The 17,758-nt window shown below is 48.5% G+C and overlaps 1 protein-coding gene across 2 annotated transcripts in view; it reads left to right on the top strand.

Annotated features, from left to right (window-relative positions):
* The window catches only part of LOC140209621 (long-chain fatty acid transport protein 2-like), a 72,941-nt gene extending 55,457 nt beyond the window's left edge, over positions 1 to 17,484 (top strand). The window contains exons 6-10 of one of the 2 annotated variants that reach the window (XM_072277898.1): positions 4,506 to 4,596; positions 7,385 to 7,583; positions 13,000 to 13,097; positions 16,064 to 16,194; positions 17,071 to 17,484. In XM_072277898.1, the coding sequence (XP_072133999.1) occupies positions 4,506 to 4,596; positions 7,385 to 7,583; positions 13,000 to 13,097; positions 16,064 to 16,194; positions 17,071 to 17,247 (696 nt within the window). In that variant the 3' untranslated portion in view covers positions 17,248 to 17,484. The remainder of the gene's footprint in view (positions 1 to 4,505; positions 4,597 to 7,384; positions 7,584 to 12,999; positions 13,098 to 16,063; positions 16,195 to 17,070) is intronic. The other variant, XR_011889029.1, reaches the window with a different exon arrangement.
* The last annotated feature ends 274 nt before the right edge of the window (positions 17,485 to 17,758 follow it).

Below are 17,758 nucleotides of genomic sequence, written 5' to 3' on the forward strand. Positions count from 1 at the left end.
CTGCACCCTTCCCTCTGTCCCATACCGACCCATTCACCCACAGCACCTTTCCCTCTGTCCCATACCGACCGATTCACCCACAGCACCCTTCCCTCTGTCCCATACCGACCCATTCACCCACAGCACCCTTCCCTCTGTCCCATACTGACCCATTCACCCACAGCACCCTTCCCTCTGTCCCATAGTGACCCATTCACCTACAGCACCCTTCCTTCTGTCCCATACTGACCCATTCAACCACTGCACCCTTCCGTCTGTCCCATACCGACCCATTCACCCACAGCACCCTTCCCTCGGTCCCATACTGACTCATTCACCCACAGCACCCTTCCCTCTGTCCCATACTGACCCATTCACCCACAGCACCCTTCCCTCTGTCCCATACTGACCCATTCACCCACAGCACCCTTCCCTCTGTCCCATAGTGACCCATTCACCTACAGCACCCTTCCCTGTGTCCCATACTGACCCATTCAACCACTGCACCCTTCCCTCTGTCCCATACCGACCCATTCACCCACAGCACCCTTCCCTCTGCCCCATACCGACCCATTCACCCACAGCACCCTTCCCTCTGTCCCATACTGACCCATTCACCCACAGCACCCTTCCCTCTGTCCCATAGTGACCCATTCACCTACAGCACCCTTCCCTCTGTCCCATACTGACCCATTCAACCACTGCACCCTTCCCTCTGTCCCATACTGACCCATTCAACCACTGCACCCTTCCCTCTGTCCCATACCGACCCATTCACCCACAGCACCCTTCCCTCTGTCCCATACCGACCCATTCACCCACAGCACCCTTCCCTCTGTCCCATACCGACCGATTCACCCACAGCACCCTTCCCTCGGTCCCATACTGACTCATTCACCCACAGCACCCTTCCCTCTGTCGCATACTGACCCATTCACCCACAGCACCCTTCTCTCTGTCCCATACCGACCCATTCACCCACAGCACCCTTCCCTCTGTCCCATACTGACCCATTCACCCACAGCACCCTTCCCTCTGTCCCATAGTGACCCATTCACCTACAGCACCCTTCCCTCTGTCCCATACTGATCCATTCACCCACAGCACCCTTCCCTCTGTCCCATACCGATCCATTCACCCACAGCACCCTTCCCTCTGTCCCATACCGACTGATTCACCCACAGCACCCTTCCCTCTGTCCCATTCCGACCCATTCACCCACAGCGCCCTTCACTCTGTCCCATACCGACCCATTCACCCACAGCACCGTTCCCTCTGTCCCATACTGACCCATTCACCCACAGCGCCCTTTCTTCCGTCCCATTCTGACCCATTCACCCACAGCGCACTTCCCTCTGTCCCATACCGACCCATTCACCCACAGCGCCCTTCCCTCTGTCCCATACTGACCCATTAACCCACAGCGCCCTTCCCTCCGTCCCATACTGACCCATTCACCCACAGCGCCCTTCCCTCAGTCCCATACTGACCCATTCACCCACAGCACCCTTCCCTCTGTCCCATACTGATCATTTCACCCACAACACCCTTCCCTCTGTCCCATACCGACCGATTCACCCACAGCACCCTTCCCTCTGTCCCATACTGACCCATTCACCCACAGCACCCTTCCCTCTGTCCCATAGTGACCCATTCACCTACAGCACCCTTCCTTCTGTCCCATACTGACCCATTCAACCACTGCACCCTTCCCTCTGTCCCATACCGACCCATTCACCCACAGCACCTTTCCCTCTGTCCCATACCGACCGATTCACCCACAGCACCCTTCCCTCTGTCCCATACTGACCCATTCACCCACAGCACCCTTCCCTCTGTCCCATAGTGACCCATTCACCTACAGCACCCTTCACTCTGTCCCATACCGACCCATTCACCCACAGCACCCTTCCCTCTGTCCCATACCGACCGATTCACCCACAGCACCCTTCCCTCTGTCCCATACCGACCCATTCACCCACAGCACCCTTCCCTCTGTCGCATACTGACCGATTCACCCACAGCACCCTTCCCTCTGTCCCATACTGACCGATTCACCCACAGCACCATTCCCTCTGTCCCATACCGACTGATTCACCCACAGCACCCTTCCCTCTGTCCCATACCGACCCATTCACCTACAGCACCCTTCCTTCTGTCCCATACTGACCCATTCAACCACTGCACCCTTCCCTCTGTCCCATACCGACCCATTCACCCACAGCACCCTTCCCTCGGTCCCATACTGACCCATTCACCCACAGCACCCTTCCCTCTGTCCCATACTGACCCATTCACCCACAGCACCCTTCCCTCTGTCCCATACTGACCCATTCACCCACAGCACCCTTACCTCTGTCCCATAGTGACCCATTCACCTACAGCACCCTTCCCTCTGTCCCATACCGACCCATTCACCCACAGCACCCTTCCCTCTGTCCCATACCGACCCATTCACCGACAGCACCCTTCCCTCTGTCCCATACCGACCGATTCACCCACAGCACCCTTCCCTCGGTCCCATACTGACTCATTCACCCACAGCACCCTTCCCTCTGTCCCATACTGACCCATTCACCCACAGCACCCTTCCCTCTGTCCCATACTGACCCATTAACCCACAGCGCCCTTCCCTCCGTCCCATACTGACCCATTCACCCACAGCGCCCTTCCCTCAGTCCCATACTGACCCATTCACCCACAGCACCCTTCCCTCTGTCCCATACTGATCATTTCACCCACAACACCCTTCCCTCTGTCCCATACCGACCGATTCACCCACAGCACCCTTCCCTCTGTCCCATACTGACCCATTCACCCACAGCACCCTTCCCTCTGTCCCATAGTGACCCATTCACCTACAGCACCCTTCCTTCTGTCCCATACTGACCCATTCAACCACTGCACCCTTCCCTCTGTCCCATACCGACCCATTCACCCACAGCACCTTTCCCTCTGTCCCATACCGACCGATTCACCCACAGCACCCTTCCCTCTGTCCCATACTGACCCATTCACCCACAGCACCCTTCCCTCTGTCCCATAGTGACCCATTCACCTACAGCACCCTTCACTCTGTCCCATACTGACCCATTCAACCACTGCACCCTTCCCTCTGTCCCATACCGACCCATTCACCCACAGCACCCTTCCCTCTGTCGCATACTGACCGATTCACCCACAGCACCCTTCCCTCTGTCCCATACTGACCGATTCACCCACAGCACCATTCCCTCTGTCCCATACCGACTGATTCACCCACAGCACCCTTCCCTCTGTCCCATACCGACCCATTCACCTACAGCACCCTTCCTTCTGTCCCATACTGACTCATTCAACCATTGCACCCTTCCCTCTGTCCCATACCGACCCATTCACCCACAGCACCCTTCCCTCGGTCCCATACTGACTCATTCACCCACAGCACCCTTCCCTCTGTCCCATACTGACCCATTCACCCACAGCACCCTTCCCTCTGTCCCATACTGACCCATTCACCCACAGCACCCTTCCCTCTGTCCCATACTGACCCATTCACCCACAGCACCCTTCCCTCTGTCCCATAGTGACCCATTCACCTACAGCACCCTTCCCTCTGTCCCATACCGACCCATTCACCCACAGCACCCTTCCCTCTGTCCCATACCGACCCATTCACCGACAGCACCCTTCCCTCTGTCCCATACCGACCGATTCACCCACAGCACCCTTCCCTCGGTCCCATACTGACTCATTCACCCACAGCACCCTTCCCTCTGTCCCATACTGACCCATTCACCCACAGCACCCTTCCCTCCGTCCCATACTGACCTGTTCACTGAGTTCATCTGCCTCACCTGTCAGATTTCTTGCATTGATATAAATTATATCTGGCTATCAGACCTTTCTCACTCTCTATACTGCCTGTTGAATGATGGGTGGACGCACGCGATAACTCCCAGCCACTGGTCTGGAGTGGTTATAACAACTTTATTTATTGAGCACTTTTCATACAGATGATATAGTTCAAAGTGCTTTACATTGGGATAAAGTGGAAACATGAAAATAAAAATAAACTTGAAAGTGAAAGACAAAAAGTTGCTGTTTAAAAGCAAGGTTCAATGACTAAGCGTTTAAAGTGTCGACAGTCTGCATCCCTTCTGTTTATCAAATTTTAAATTCCCTGGTTTACGAGCGTAGTTCAGAAAACTGACCTGCCAACTATCTTTTGAGGGAGATTGTTTAAATTTAACAGACTGTTGGAGGAAGACCTGAGAGCTCGAGCAAGATTATAAAGCAATGTGATTCTGTGTCCAAGACTAATGAGAACTTTAAAAACAAGTAAGAGAACTTTAAAATCAATTCTAAACTATAGAGGGAGCCAGTGCCGAGTGGCTAGTGTAAATCTGATTAGACAGACTGGCTGATACCTGCAGGCTTCCAGTGTGGCCTACTTTTGTCACTTACCAAGACACTGTGGCAACTTGCTGTCGGACTGGTGCCCTGTCACTAACACTTCACTCTCCTACTGGTGTTTCCCCTGTCAGTGGTTTTACGCTTTTCACTTGGTGAAGTACGATGCTGCGCAGGAGGCTCCAGTGCGAGGTGCCAATGGCCGCTGCGTTGAAGTGGCAACAGGTAAGAGGTGGTACTGGCCACGTTAGTTATCATTCTGATTGTGGACCTTCATTCTGCCTTATGGTCTTGAAGAAATTAGCAGCAGGATTAGTCCATTTGGCCCATCAAGTCTGCTCTGCCATTCCATCATGGCAAATTTACTATCCCTTTCTGAACCCCATTCTGCTGCCTTCTCCCCAAAACCTTTGATACCCTGACTAATCAAGAGCCTACTAACCTCGGCTTTAAATATACCCAATGACTAGGCCTCCACAGCCATTTGTGGCAATGAATTCCACTGATTCACTACTCTTTGGCTAAAGAAAATCCATCTCTTCTCTGTTATAAATGGATGTCCCTCTATTCTGAGGCTGTGTCCTCTACTCCTAGACTGCCCCATTATAGGAAACATCCTGTCCATATCCACTCTATCTCTCATTGCTCTAAACTCCAGTGAGTACAGTCCAAGAGCTATCAAATGTTCCTCATATGATAACCCTTTCATTCCTGGAATCATCCTTGTGAACCTCCTCTGGACCCTCTCCAATGCCAGCACATCTTTTCCTATATGAGGAGCCCAAATAGCCAGCAACAGTGACAAATTGTCCCTGTTAAGTTGCTGTTTGGAACAGAAGTCTAAAGCAAGGTGGGAAAGATTTCCTTGCATACAATGAGAAGTCTGGGGTGATATTGCCCACCATATCACAAAAACTGAACAAGAAATGACAGTCTGAACTCAGATCTGGCAATCTGAACACTTTGGGCCCATGTCCGCCAGTCCTTAAGTGGGTGAAGCCACTACAGTCCATCTGAGGAAAGTGCCAAGGGTTCCACCATGGTGATATGTCCCCAGATCAGCTGGGGAACTTGCTGGTCATGTCCCCTGTCCTGATTCTCGGTGGGAGAGGTGGGAGGTTTGGAAAGAGCTGCCAGAGTACCCTGTGGTGCATTGCGTAGGTGACGCACAGTAGTGGATGTTAATGTTGGTGAGGGTCAGCTTGTCATCGAGCCGTACCACAGAGAAATGTCCCACTAGCCCAATATGTTCCTACTGACCATTTCATTCAAGTGTCATAACCCCATTTGCTGGCATTCTTCTACACCTCGCTTCTTAGGCCATAAGATATTGAAGCAAAATTAGACCATTTGGCCAATCAAGTCTGCTCCACCATTTCATCATGGCTGATCCAATTTTCTTCTTGGCCCCAATCTCCTGCCTTCTCCCTGTAACCCTTCATGTCCTGACCAATCAAGAATCTATCAACCTCTGCCTTAAATATACATAAAGACTTGACCTCACAGTTGCCTGTGGCAAAGAATTCCACAGATTCTCCACTCTCTGGCTAAAGAAATTCCTCCTCATATCATCCTAAATGGATGTCCCTCTATTCTGAGGCTGTGTCCTCTGGTCTTAGACTCTCCCACCATAGGAAACATTCTCTCCACATCCACTCTATCAAGGCCTTTCACCATTTAATAGGTTTCAATTTGGTCAGCTCTCATTCTTCTGAATTCGAGTGAATACAGGCCCAGAGCCATCAAAGGCTCTTCATATGACAAGCTGTTCAATCCTGGAATCATTTCTGTGAACCTCCTTTGATGTCTCTCCCGTTTCAGCACATCCTTTCTAAGATAAGGGGCCGAAAACTGCTCACAATATTCCAAGTGAGGCCTCACCAGTGCCTCAAAGTCTCAACATTCCATCCTTGCTTTTATATTCTAGTCCTCTTGAAATGAATGTTAACATTGCGTTTCTCTTCCACACCACAGACTCACCTGCAAATTAACCAATAGGGATTCTTGCACAAGAACTCCCTCGTCCCTTTGTGCCTCCGTTTATCGTATTTTCTCTCCATTTAGAAAATAGTTAACTCTTTCCTTTCCCAATGACCATACACTTCCCAACACTATTCCATCTGTCATTTCCTTCCCATTCTCCTAATCTTTCCGTCCTTCTGTAGCCTCTCTACTTCCTCAAAACTACTTGTCCCTCCACCTATCTTCCTGTCATCTGCAAACTTTACAACAAAGCCATCAATTCCATCATCCGATTCTTCTATCTAATGTAGTGATTGTCTGGCAGTTGGAACGTAAGGTGGGAAATGTGGGGTGGCAGGAAGAAGAGAAAGGCACGCAGAGAAACTGCAGAATATTGATAGAATATTGGAAGTGAGCAAGAGGTTGACAGAAGTTGGTCTTTATTGTCACAGGGAAGACGTGCTTGTTGCATTCAGCGAGGCCACATCTGGACAATAGCCTGCGGATTACAGATGTGTTTGTACTTCAGGCAGACATTTCAGAAGTCCAGAGAAGTATAGCTAAGTCTGGACTAAGAGGACTTGTCCCATGAGGAAAGGGCCTGATAAAGATAAAAAGATTAAAGATTAGCTTTATTTGTCACATGAACATGGAAACATACAGTGAAATGCATTGGTTACATCAAATCAAATCCACTAAGGTTGTGCTGGGCTTCCCATAAGAGTGCCACACTTCCAATTCCCAGGCATATTTTCAGTAAGTGGCCACCCATTTCAAGTAGGGTGGAAGGTTGTGACTGTTTGGAATTCTGAGCTCTGAGATGGGTGGAGGAAGCTGAACTCATGCAAGCTGGGAAGAAGTAAGCTTTTCATCTGGGAATGAGCTGAGGATTCACGGAGAGGACAAAAGCAGAGGCTAGGAACAGTCAAGCCATGATGTTAATGATGGGCTGTATGAGAGGCATTTGTGTGTGTTCTAGACTGCAGAGCCTTTAACTGTGCATAAAATGGTAGGTCCTGTCCAACCTACTGGTGTTCTGATGTCCTAACAGGAGAGGTTGGGCTTCTCATTTCAAAGATCACTCCCAGGAATCCTTTCACTGGGTATGTGGGAAACAAGATCCTGACTGAGAGGAAGCACTTGAGGGACGTGTTCTGTGAGGGAGACCTTTACTTCAACACTGGCGATCTGATGCTAATGGATCATGACAACTTCATCTACTTCCAAGACCGAATTGGCGACACATTCAGGTCAGTGGGGCTGCGGCTCAGTGTGGGCTGGTGGGGACTCATAGGAACTGGTGCAGGGCGGTGGGCACTGGTAGAAATTGGAGGTGACAAGTGGTATCCGGTGCAGAGCAGAGTGCCAGAAGTCCACAGTAGGCTGGAGGCCCAGAGGCAGCTAGTCTTGAGGTTAGAAGTCTTTGTGTGTGTGTGTGTGTGTGTGTGTGTGTGTGTGTGTGTGTGTGGGCTGCCCCCAGCACACCCTTAGGCTATGTGTCTTACATCCTGAAGTTAAGTTGGTGTTAACCAAGCAATGTCTTTCACTGTATGTTTTGATGATGTATGTTTTGATGATGTGGAGTACAAATTATAGCAGGAGATGGAAAAGACGTGTCAGAAAGGCAATGTCATGATAATCATTGGGGATTTTAACATGAAAGTGGATTGGGAAAACCAGGTCAGTACTGGACCTCAAGAGAGAATTTGTTGAATGTCTAAGGGATGGCTTTTTAGAACAGCTTGTTGTTGAGCCCACTGGGGGATTGGCTGTGCTGGATTAGGTGTTGTGCAATGATCTGGAAGTGATGGTTAAGGAACCCTTAGGGAACAGTGATCACAATATGATCAAGCTCACATTGCAATTTGAGAAGGAAAAACTAAATTCCAATATGTCGGTATTTCAGTGGAATAAAGGAAATTACAATGGCATGAGAGGGGAACTGGCCAAAGTTGACTGGAAAGAGACACTAGCAGGAAGGACAGCAAAGCAGCAATGGCTGGAGTTTCTCTGATAAATGAGGGAAGTACGAGACAGATATATTCCAAATAAGACATTTTCGAATGGAAGAAGGACACTACCGTGGCTGACAAGTAAAGTCAGAGCCAAAGTAAAAGCAAAAGAGAGGGCATTCAAGGGGACCAAAGTTAGTGGAAGATAAAGGATTTGGGAAGCTTTTAAAACTTGTAGAAGAAAACAAAGAAGGTCATTAGGAAGGAAAAGATGGATTATGAAAGGAAGCTGGTAACTAATATCAAAGAAGATATTAAGAGCTTTTTTAAGTATATAAAGGGTAAAAGAGAGTTTAGGGTAGATACAGGACCAATAGAAAATGACGTTGAAGATATTGTAATGAGAAACGCAGAGATGGCAGAGGAACTGAATGCATATTTTGCATCAGTCTTCACAGTGGAAGACATCTGCAGTATACTGGACATTCAAGAGTGTCAGGGAAGTGAAGTTTGTGCAGTGTAAATTACCACTGAGAAGGTGCTCAGGAAATTTAATGGCCTGACGGCAGATAAATCTCCTGGACCTGATGGAATGCACTCTCAGGTTCTGAAGGAAGTAGCTGGAGAGATTGCAGAGGCATTAATGATGATCTTTCAAAAATCGATAGATTCTGGCATTGTACCAGATGAACAGAAAACTGCAAATGTTACTCCGCTATTTAATAAGGGTGGGAGGCAGCAGAAAGGAAACTATAGACCTGTTAACCTGACATCAGTGGTTGGGAAGTTGTTAGAATTGATTGTTAGGGATGAGATTATGGAATACCTGGAGGCACATGACAAGACAGGCCAAAGCCAGCATGGTTTCCTGAAAGGAAAATCCTGCCTGACAAACCTACTGTAATTTTTTGAGGAAATTACAAGCAGAGTAAACAAAGGAGATGCAGTAGATGTGGTGTACTTGGATTTTCAGAAGGCCTTTGACAAGGTGCTGCACATCAGGCTGCTTAGCAAAATAAGAGCCCATGGAATTACAGGGAAGTTACTAGCATGGTTCAAGCATTGGCTGATCAGCAGAAAACAGGGAGTGGGAATAAAGGGATCCTGTTCTGGCTGGCTGCCGGTTACCAGTGGAGTTCCACAGGGGTCGGTATTGGGACCGCTGCTGTTTACAATATATGTCAACACACATAAAAGTTGCTGGTGAACGCAGCAGGCCAGGCAGCATCTCTAGGAAGAAGTGCAGTCAACGTTTCAGGCCGAGACCCTTCGTCAGGACTAACTGAAGGAAGAGTGAGTAAGGGATTTGAAAGTTGGAGGGGGAGGGGGAGATCCAAAATGATAGGAGAAGACAGGAGGAGGAGGGATGGAGCCAAGAGCTGGACAGGTGATAGGCAAAAGGGGATACGAGAGGATCATGGGACAGGAGGTCCGGGAAGAAAGACAAAGAGGTGGGGGGGGGACCCAGAGGATGGGCAAGGGGTATATTCAGAGGGACAGAGGGAGAAAAAGGAGAGTGAGAGAAAGAATGTGTATATAAAAATAAGTAACAGATGGGGTACGAGGGGGAGGTGGGGCATTAGCGGAGGTTAGAGAAGTCGACGTTCATGCCATCAGGTTGGAGGCTACCCAGACGGAATATAAGGTGGTGTTCCCCCAACCTGAGTGTGGCTTCATCTTTACAGTAGAGGAGGGCGTAGATAGACATGTCAGAATGGGAATGGGATGTGGAATTAAAATGTGTGGCCACTGGGAGATCCTGCTTTCTCTGGCGGACAGAGCGTAGATGTTCAGCAAAGCAGTCTCCCAGTCTGCATCGGGTCTCGCCAATATATAGAAGGCCACATCGGGAGCACCGGACGCAGTATATCACCCCAGCCGACTCACAGGTGAAGTGTTGCCTCACCTGGAAGGACTGTTTGGGGCCCTGAATGGTGGTAAGGGAGGAAGTGTAAGGGCATGTGTAGCACTTGTTCTGCTTGCACGGATAAGTGCCAGGAGGGAGATCAGTGGGGAGGGATGGGGGGGACGAATGGACAAGGGAGTTGCGTAGGGAGCGATCCCTGCGGAATGCAGGGGGGGGGTAGGGAAAGATGTGCTTAGTGGTGGGATCCCGTTGAAGGTGGCGGAAGTTACGGAGAATAATATGTTGGACCCGGAGGCTGGTGGGGTTGTAGGTGAGGACCAGGGGAACCCTATTCCTAGTGGGGTGGCGGGAGGATGGAGTGAGAGCAGATGTATGTGAAATGGGGGAGATTACATTTTAATTCCACATCCCATTCCCATTCTGACATGTCTATCCACGGCCTCCTCTACTGTAAAGATGAAGCCACACTCAGGTTGGAGGAACAACACCTTATATTCCGTCTGGGTAGCCTCCAACCTGATGGCATGAACGTCGACTTCTCTAACTTCCGCTAATGCCCCACCTCCCCCTCGTACCCCATCTGTTACTTACTTTTATACACACATTCTTTCTCTCACTCTCCTTTTTCTCCCTCTGTCCCTCTGAATATACCCCTTGCCCATCCTCTGGGTCCCCCCCCCACCTCCTTGTCTTTCTTCCCGGACCTCCTGTCCCATGATCCTCTCGTATCCCCTTTTGCCAATCACCTGTCCAGCTCTTGGCTCCATCCCTCCCCCTCCTGTCTTCTCCTACCATTTTGGATCTCCCCCTCCCCCTCCCACTTTCAAATCCCTTACTCACTCTTCCTTCAGTTAGTCCTGACGAAGGGTCTCGGCCTGAAACGTCGACTGCACCTCTTCCTAGAGATGCTGCCTGGCCTGCAATGTTCACCAGCAACTTTTATGTGTGTTGCTTGAATTTCCAGCATCTGCAGAATTCCTGTTGTTTACAATATATGTCAATGATTTGGACTGTGGCATTAATGGATTTGTGGCTAAATTTGCCGATGATACAAAGATAGGTGGAGGAGTGGGTAGCGTTGAGGAAACAGAGAGCCTGCGGAGAGACTTAGATAGTTTAGGGCAGTGGTCCCCAACCTCCGGGCCGCGGACTGATACTGGGCTGCAAAGCATGCAGCGGTGCAGTGGTAGCCGGGACACACCCAGCACATCTTTAAGAAAAAAGCGGAAATAAACAAGCTAATTAATTAGGTGCCGCCCGGAGGCTGGGGACCACTGGTTTAGGGGAATGGGCAAAGTGGCAAATGAAATACAATGTTGGAAAGCATATGGTCATGCACTTTGGTGGAAGAAATTAATGGGCAGACTATTATTCAGTTGGGGAGAGAATTCAAAATGCAGAGGTGAGACTTGGGTGTCCTTGTACAGGACACCCTAAAGGTTAACCTCTAGGTTGAGTTGGTGGTGAAGAAGGGGAATGCAATGTTGGCATTCATTTCTAGAGGAATAAAATATAAGAGCAGGGATGTGATGTTGAGGCTCTATAAGGCACTCGTGAGACCACACCTGGAGTACTGTGTGCAGTTTTAGGCTCCTGATTTTAGAAAGGATATACTGACATTGGAGAGGGTTCAGAGAAGATTCACAAGAATGATTCCAAGAATCATCATATGGGTTACCATATGAGGAACATCTGGCATCTCTTGGGCTGTATTCCCTGGCGTTCAGGAGAATGAGAGGGAATCTCATAGGAACATTCTGAAAGTTAAAAGGCCTGAAACAGATTAGATATGGTAAAGTTATTTCCCATGGTAGGGGATTCTAACACAAGAGGGCACAACTCAGGATTGAAGGATGTCCATTTAGAACAGAGACGCAGAGAAATTACTTTAGTCAGAGGGTGGTAAATCTGTGGAATTTGTTGCCAGAAGTGGCTATGGAGGCCAAGTCATTGGGTGCATTTAATGCAGAGATAGATAGGTTCTTGATTAGCCAGGGCATCAAAGGGTATGGGGTGAAGGCAGGGGAGTGGGGATGACTGGAAGAATTGGATCAGCCATTGTTTGAGCAGACTTGATGGCCCTCCCACACCTCTGGCATTGACAATGAAGCAATGAGTCCATTACTTCAGCAATATGTTTTGATGATGTCCGTTTCGATGGTGTACGTTTTGCTATATGTTTTGATGGTGTATGTTTCGCTATATGTTTTGATGTCCATTTCAATGGTGTATGTTTCGCATATGTTTTGATGCTGTATGTTTTGCTATATGTTTTGATGATGTCTATTTCGATGGTGTATGTTTCACTATATATCTTGATTACGTCTGTTTCGATGGTGTACATTTCACTATATGTTTTGATGACGTCCATTTCGATGGTGTATGTTTCACTATATATCTTGATTACGTCTGTTTCGATGGTGTACATTTCACTATATGTTTTGATGACGTCCATTTCGATGGTGTGTGTTTCACTATGTGTTTTGATGATGTCTGTTTTGATGGTGTATGTTTTACTATATGTTTTGATGATGTCTGTTTCAATGCTGTACATTTCACTATATGTTTTGATGACATCCGTTTCGATGTGTATGTTTTACTATATATTTTGATGTCTGTTTCGATGTTGTATGTTTCACTATATGTTTTGATGATGTCTGTTTCAATGCTGTACATTTCACTATATGTTTTGATGATGTCCGTTTTGGTGGTGTACACGTGACAAATAAATAAATGGATCTGATTTGATGTGGCGAAAGCCTGCTCACTCAGATCTGGCTGTCACCCTTTGGGAAGTCTGTGTTAGTGGGAAATAAATGAAATTAAGTAACTGCTGTGTGATTTCAGGTGGAAAGGGGAGAACGTGGCCACCACTGAGGTGGCTGATGTGCTGTCCGCACTGGACTTTGTCCAGAATGTCTGTGTGTACGGAGTGACTGTGCCAGGTGAGTGTTCCTGTCCTGTGGGAATGCCTGGAGCCTCCACTCAGGAAAACAACAACCTCATCTCACATTCCCTTGGCCAGGATGGTGGAAATAGGGACCCTTGACATCTGCTTCGGAATTCAGAGCACTATTTTCATGTCTCAGGAACCTAACCGTGACTCCCAATGCTGTTGGTCTCCATGTGCAATGATCTTCCAGAGGTATACCTTCTTTTCAGCCTGGGTCCCTAATCTGAACTGGTGCTCCTGGTCAAACGCTGTTCCTGCCTGCAGCTTGTTGAACCCTATCAGATTCTGTAAATGAAAATAAAAGAGCCCGCAGATAATGAAAATCTGAAACCCAGAAACGGGCAGGACAGGAAGACAGTGCTGAATACAGAGGGAGCCATATTCTCGCTGAATGGCGAGGTGGTTGCTGAAGGCTCCTGTCTTTAGGTAGCATCTGTGGAGAAGCTGTTCATGTTTCAATTTCACCCTGGTCCCCCCAAAATATTTTCCTTCTTACTGAACCATGGCTTCCGTCCACAATATAGATGGAACCCTAGACCTCATCATTCTGCTCTCACCAACCGCGCCCCCCCCCGCAGACAGAGCACAATAAAGACCCTCTTCCTCACCTTTAATCTTGTCAGTCTCCGCATTCAACCAATTACCCTTCACACGTTCCTCCACCAACAGATACACAATTCCCACCTCTCCCCACTCAGCATTTTGAGGGGATTGGCCTCTGCAATTTCCTGGTCTTCTATCCCCACCACACAGAACTCCTTCCTTTCACCTCTTCCCACTGTCTCTCCAAGTGAGCCGGAGATTCTCTTGCCCCCCCATTCTGATGCCCTACACCCCATGTGGGCTCCCCTACATCAGGGAGACCAGACACAGACTAGGCCACTTTGTGGGGAGCCTGTGTTCAGTCCACAGGAGAGACAGGTGTTTACCTCTCCACCCCACTCCAGCCCATCAGTCAGTGGGCCTCCAGCACCGTCAGACACAGGCTGCAGGGACAACTCCTTATCTGCGTTTGCGGGGCTCAGTACTGAAATCCCCAGCCTCAGAAAGCTCTGTCTGTGTCACCCCGCTGCTGTCCCTCCCTCCCCACTTTGTACATTCCGGCGCCTCAGAGAGAGACCGACAACAGAAGGTCACCATGTAAACAACGTGTGACACGGGCAACGGAGCCATTACTGCAGCTAGCACAGTCCTTCCCCTCGTCCCCACACGGCCCTCCCACACCTCCTCTGACAGTCAGACTGTGTTTTAAAATTTCTTGACTTTGCTTGGTCCTCCAGTGCTGAATTCTAAATCCTTCCAATCCTCAAATCTATGGTAACTTTATAACTGCCAGCTTTGGTTTAAACACTATTTGTAATTTTTCTTGTCAGACACAGATGGACGGTTTATCCTGTTGGGCTCCTGTGCCTAAAATGTAAATATTTTTTGCAACTTCAGCATAAATTCTTAAAAATGCTGACCATTGCCTGTGTAGCATCACAGTTCCCCCAATAAGCCACACCCTCATAAATTCATTCTTCCTTTGATTTGATCTGAGAACTTTGAACATTCCTAGTCAGAATCAGTTGAAGTTGGATAAAGGCTCTTTGGCCCATACACGTCCATCCCGACCAAGATGTACATTCCAGAAAATCTCATTTCCTGGCAATCCTCTGGACTCCTGTCATCTACATACTTCATAACTGCATCTAATGTATCTGCCTCAACCCCTTCCACCGGCAGCTGCTTCTATTTATCCACCATCCACTGTATTTTTTAAAAAGTTGCCCCTCAGGCTCTTACTAAACCTTTCACCTCTAACCTTATAACAATATCCTTCAGTTTTCAACTCCCCTATCCTGGTAAAAAGACCACTGCCCCTCAGTCTCTATGCTCCAGTCACAATGTTCTTTCTATTCCACTACCAACAGTGTCCTCTAAAGACCTTTCACTACATTACCCCACCCTTGTTGTACAAAACTAGATTCAAAATAACATTCTCTCACCTGAGAGCGTGGAATGAGCAGCAGGTGGAAGAAGAGGGTTCAATTTCAACATTTAAGAGAAGTTTGGATAAGTACATGTATGGGAGGGGTGTGGTCCATGTGCAGGTGAATGGGACTAGGCAACTTAATAGTTTGTCATGGACTAGATGGGCCAAATGGCCTGTTTCTGTGTTGTACTGTTCTCTGACTGTGGCTCCTGTTGGTGTGTCAAGACATTGATTAGAAAAGCACAATGTAATGTTCGATGAATACAGTAAAAGTGTCTGGTAATAGACAGGATTGATCCTGCTCGGTCCGTGCACTGTTACTTCCAGTACTCTCACTGGTCCGGGTATGTAACTAGTTCATTGCATCTGCCATTTCCTCCTCCTCAGCTTGTCTTATATTGCTTCTCATTTAGCATTATGATCTAACAACCCAGCGTAATTTCTCAGCACTCTATGGACCTTCTTCCGTATTCACAACTCTATAACCTTTTCCTGTTTGCCTGTGATCCCTAAATATCAAATACCTGGGACATCCCAGAATCTGGCACCCCACAGTTGTGTTTCTGGAATGGACCTGAGTTTGTTACTGTTTGTATCTCAGTGCTTTTAATTAATTTTCCTCGTTTTGAAAGTAGGGCTGGGCAACATTAAATCTCCAGTTCTTCGGACACACAGACAGTTCCCAAATCCAGTCAGGTTCTCCTCGGCCAAGCCTCAAATAATATACGTAGCATAGTGATGGTGGATACAGTAACCAGCGACACCTTGACCTTTGACATGAGTGACTGACCAACCTCACACCAAGTGACAGAGGCGCTCTCGAGCTAATCCTATAGTTTAATTCCGACAGTGTTTCCTTATCTATTACCATCGGAAGGATGGTGGACGGGTTGTCACTGTGCACGGGGCTCTACGCTGTCAGAGAAACATTTCCGGAGGCTTCTTCCTGGTAACCGGAGTGTGTGTGGATCCATTCTCTGCAGGGCACGAGGGGAGAGCTGGCATGGCTGCAATCCAGCTGCGAACTGGGGCGGACTGGGATGGAGAGCAGCTGTATGAACACGTTGTAACCCACCTGCCAAGTTACGCTCGCCCTCGCTTCCTGAGGCAACAGGTGAGGCTCCAGCCCCACATGCTCTGTCAATGATGTTTGCCAGTGGGGTGGACCAGACCAGGTCGAATCATCAGCTCCCCCCCCCTCACTTCGTCCATGGCTCTGCTGCCGCTTGTCCCAGTGTCTGTTGACTCAGTTACCGTGGGCTGGGGCTCATCTGGTCTCTGGTGTGACCAAGCCAGCAGCCAGTTGACTGCAGGAGGAGAGACACCATGGCAGGATGTGGACTGGTGCTGAAGGGCTCAGAACCGGGGAAGGTCACTTGTCTCGGGACAAGGTGGGGTACAGTGAAGGTGGTTTGAGGGGCAGTTGTCTCAGGACAAGGTGGTTTGAGGGTCAGTTGTCCCGGGACAGGGTGGGGTACGGTGAAGGTGGTTTGAGGGTCAGTTGTCCCGGGACAAGGTGGGGTATGGTGAAGGTGGTTTGAGGGTCAGTTGTCCCGGGACAAGGTGGGGTACGGTGAAGGTGGTTTGAGGGGCAGTTGTCTTGGGACAAGGTGGGGTACGGTGAAGGTGGTTTGAGGGGCAGTTGTCTCGGGACAAGGTGGTTTGAGGGTCAGTTGTCCCGGGACAAGGTGGGGTACGGTGAAGGTGGTTTGAGGGTCAGTTGTCCCGGGACAAGGTGGGGTACGGTGAAGGTGGTTTGAGGGTCAGTTGTCCTGGGACAAGGTGGGGTACGGTGAAGGTGGTTTGAGGGGCAGTTGTCTCGGGACAAGGTGGGGTACAGTGAAGGTGAAGTTTGTCACAGTGCAGTGCAAGTAGCCAACACTGTTCCCTCTAAGCTGCACGGCTGCGCAGCCAAGCAGTAACTGCAATGCTCCTGCGCACATAGCCGTTGTGAGAGGGAACATTGGTAACCAATGTTATTTTCTTTCAGGAAGCAATAGAAACAACAGGAACATTTAAATACTATAAGGTCACTCTGACAAAGGAAGGATTTAACCCGGCGACAGTCGAGGATGCGCTCTTCATCCTCGATGACAAGAGAAAAGCTTATGTGCCAATGGAGGAGGAAGTCTATCAATCTGTCATCAACAACCTAATCAAACTGTAACCACAGCTGGGTCAAGGTGAACAAAGTTGGGCAACCATCTAGATTTTGGGTGTTCTAATGGTTTCGAGGTTGTGCGTGACTCTAGATCATCTTTTTGATGAAAGATGCTGTAGTCATGAATCAGTTTCACAGAACAAATGGTGAATCAAACTTTTATGTAATAATGGAAATCAATATTTCTGTAAAAGGTCAGGAAAATAGAACTAATAAAAATAAATTACCAGATGTGTTTAAAAAGATCTTTGAAATTGTATCCTTTGCAACAGCAGAATGTTCTATGACCCAGAAACTTGGTTAAGCCACAGATATCCACCAATTTGGTGCGTGGGGAGAAATCCCTATGCGTTTTGTCACAGGCAGGAAAACCCCCGTTTTATATGCTTTAGAAATGATGACCAGCTCTGTATGTGGATCACTTTTTTATTTTCCATTGGCCTCTGGAATGGTTAAATTAACAGGTAAACTCAAACACATTTGCCTTTTGCCAAGTACAGGTACTTGAGATCAAGAC

This window comes from Mobula birostris, chromosome 14 (assembly GCF_030028105.1).
Source record: "Mobula birostris isolate sMobBir1 chromosome 14, sMobBir1.hap1, whole genome shotgun sequence".
In the NCBI taxonomy this organism is placed as follows: Eukaryota; Metazoa; Chordata; class Chondrichthyes; order Myliobatiformes; family Myliobatidae; genus Mobula; species Mobula birostris.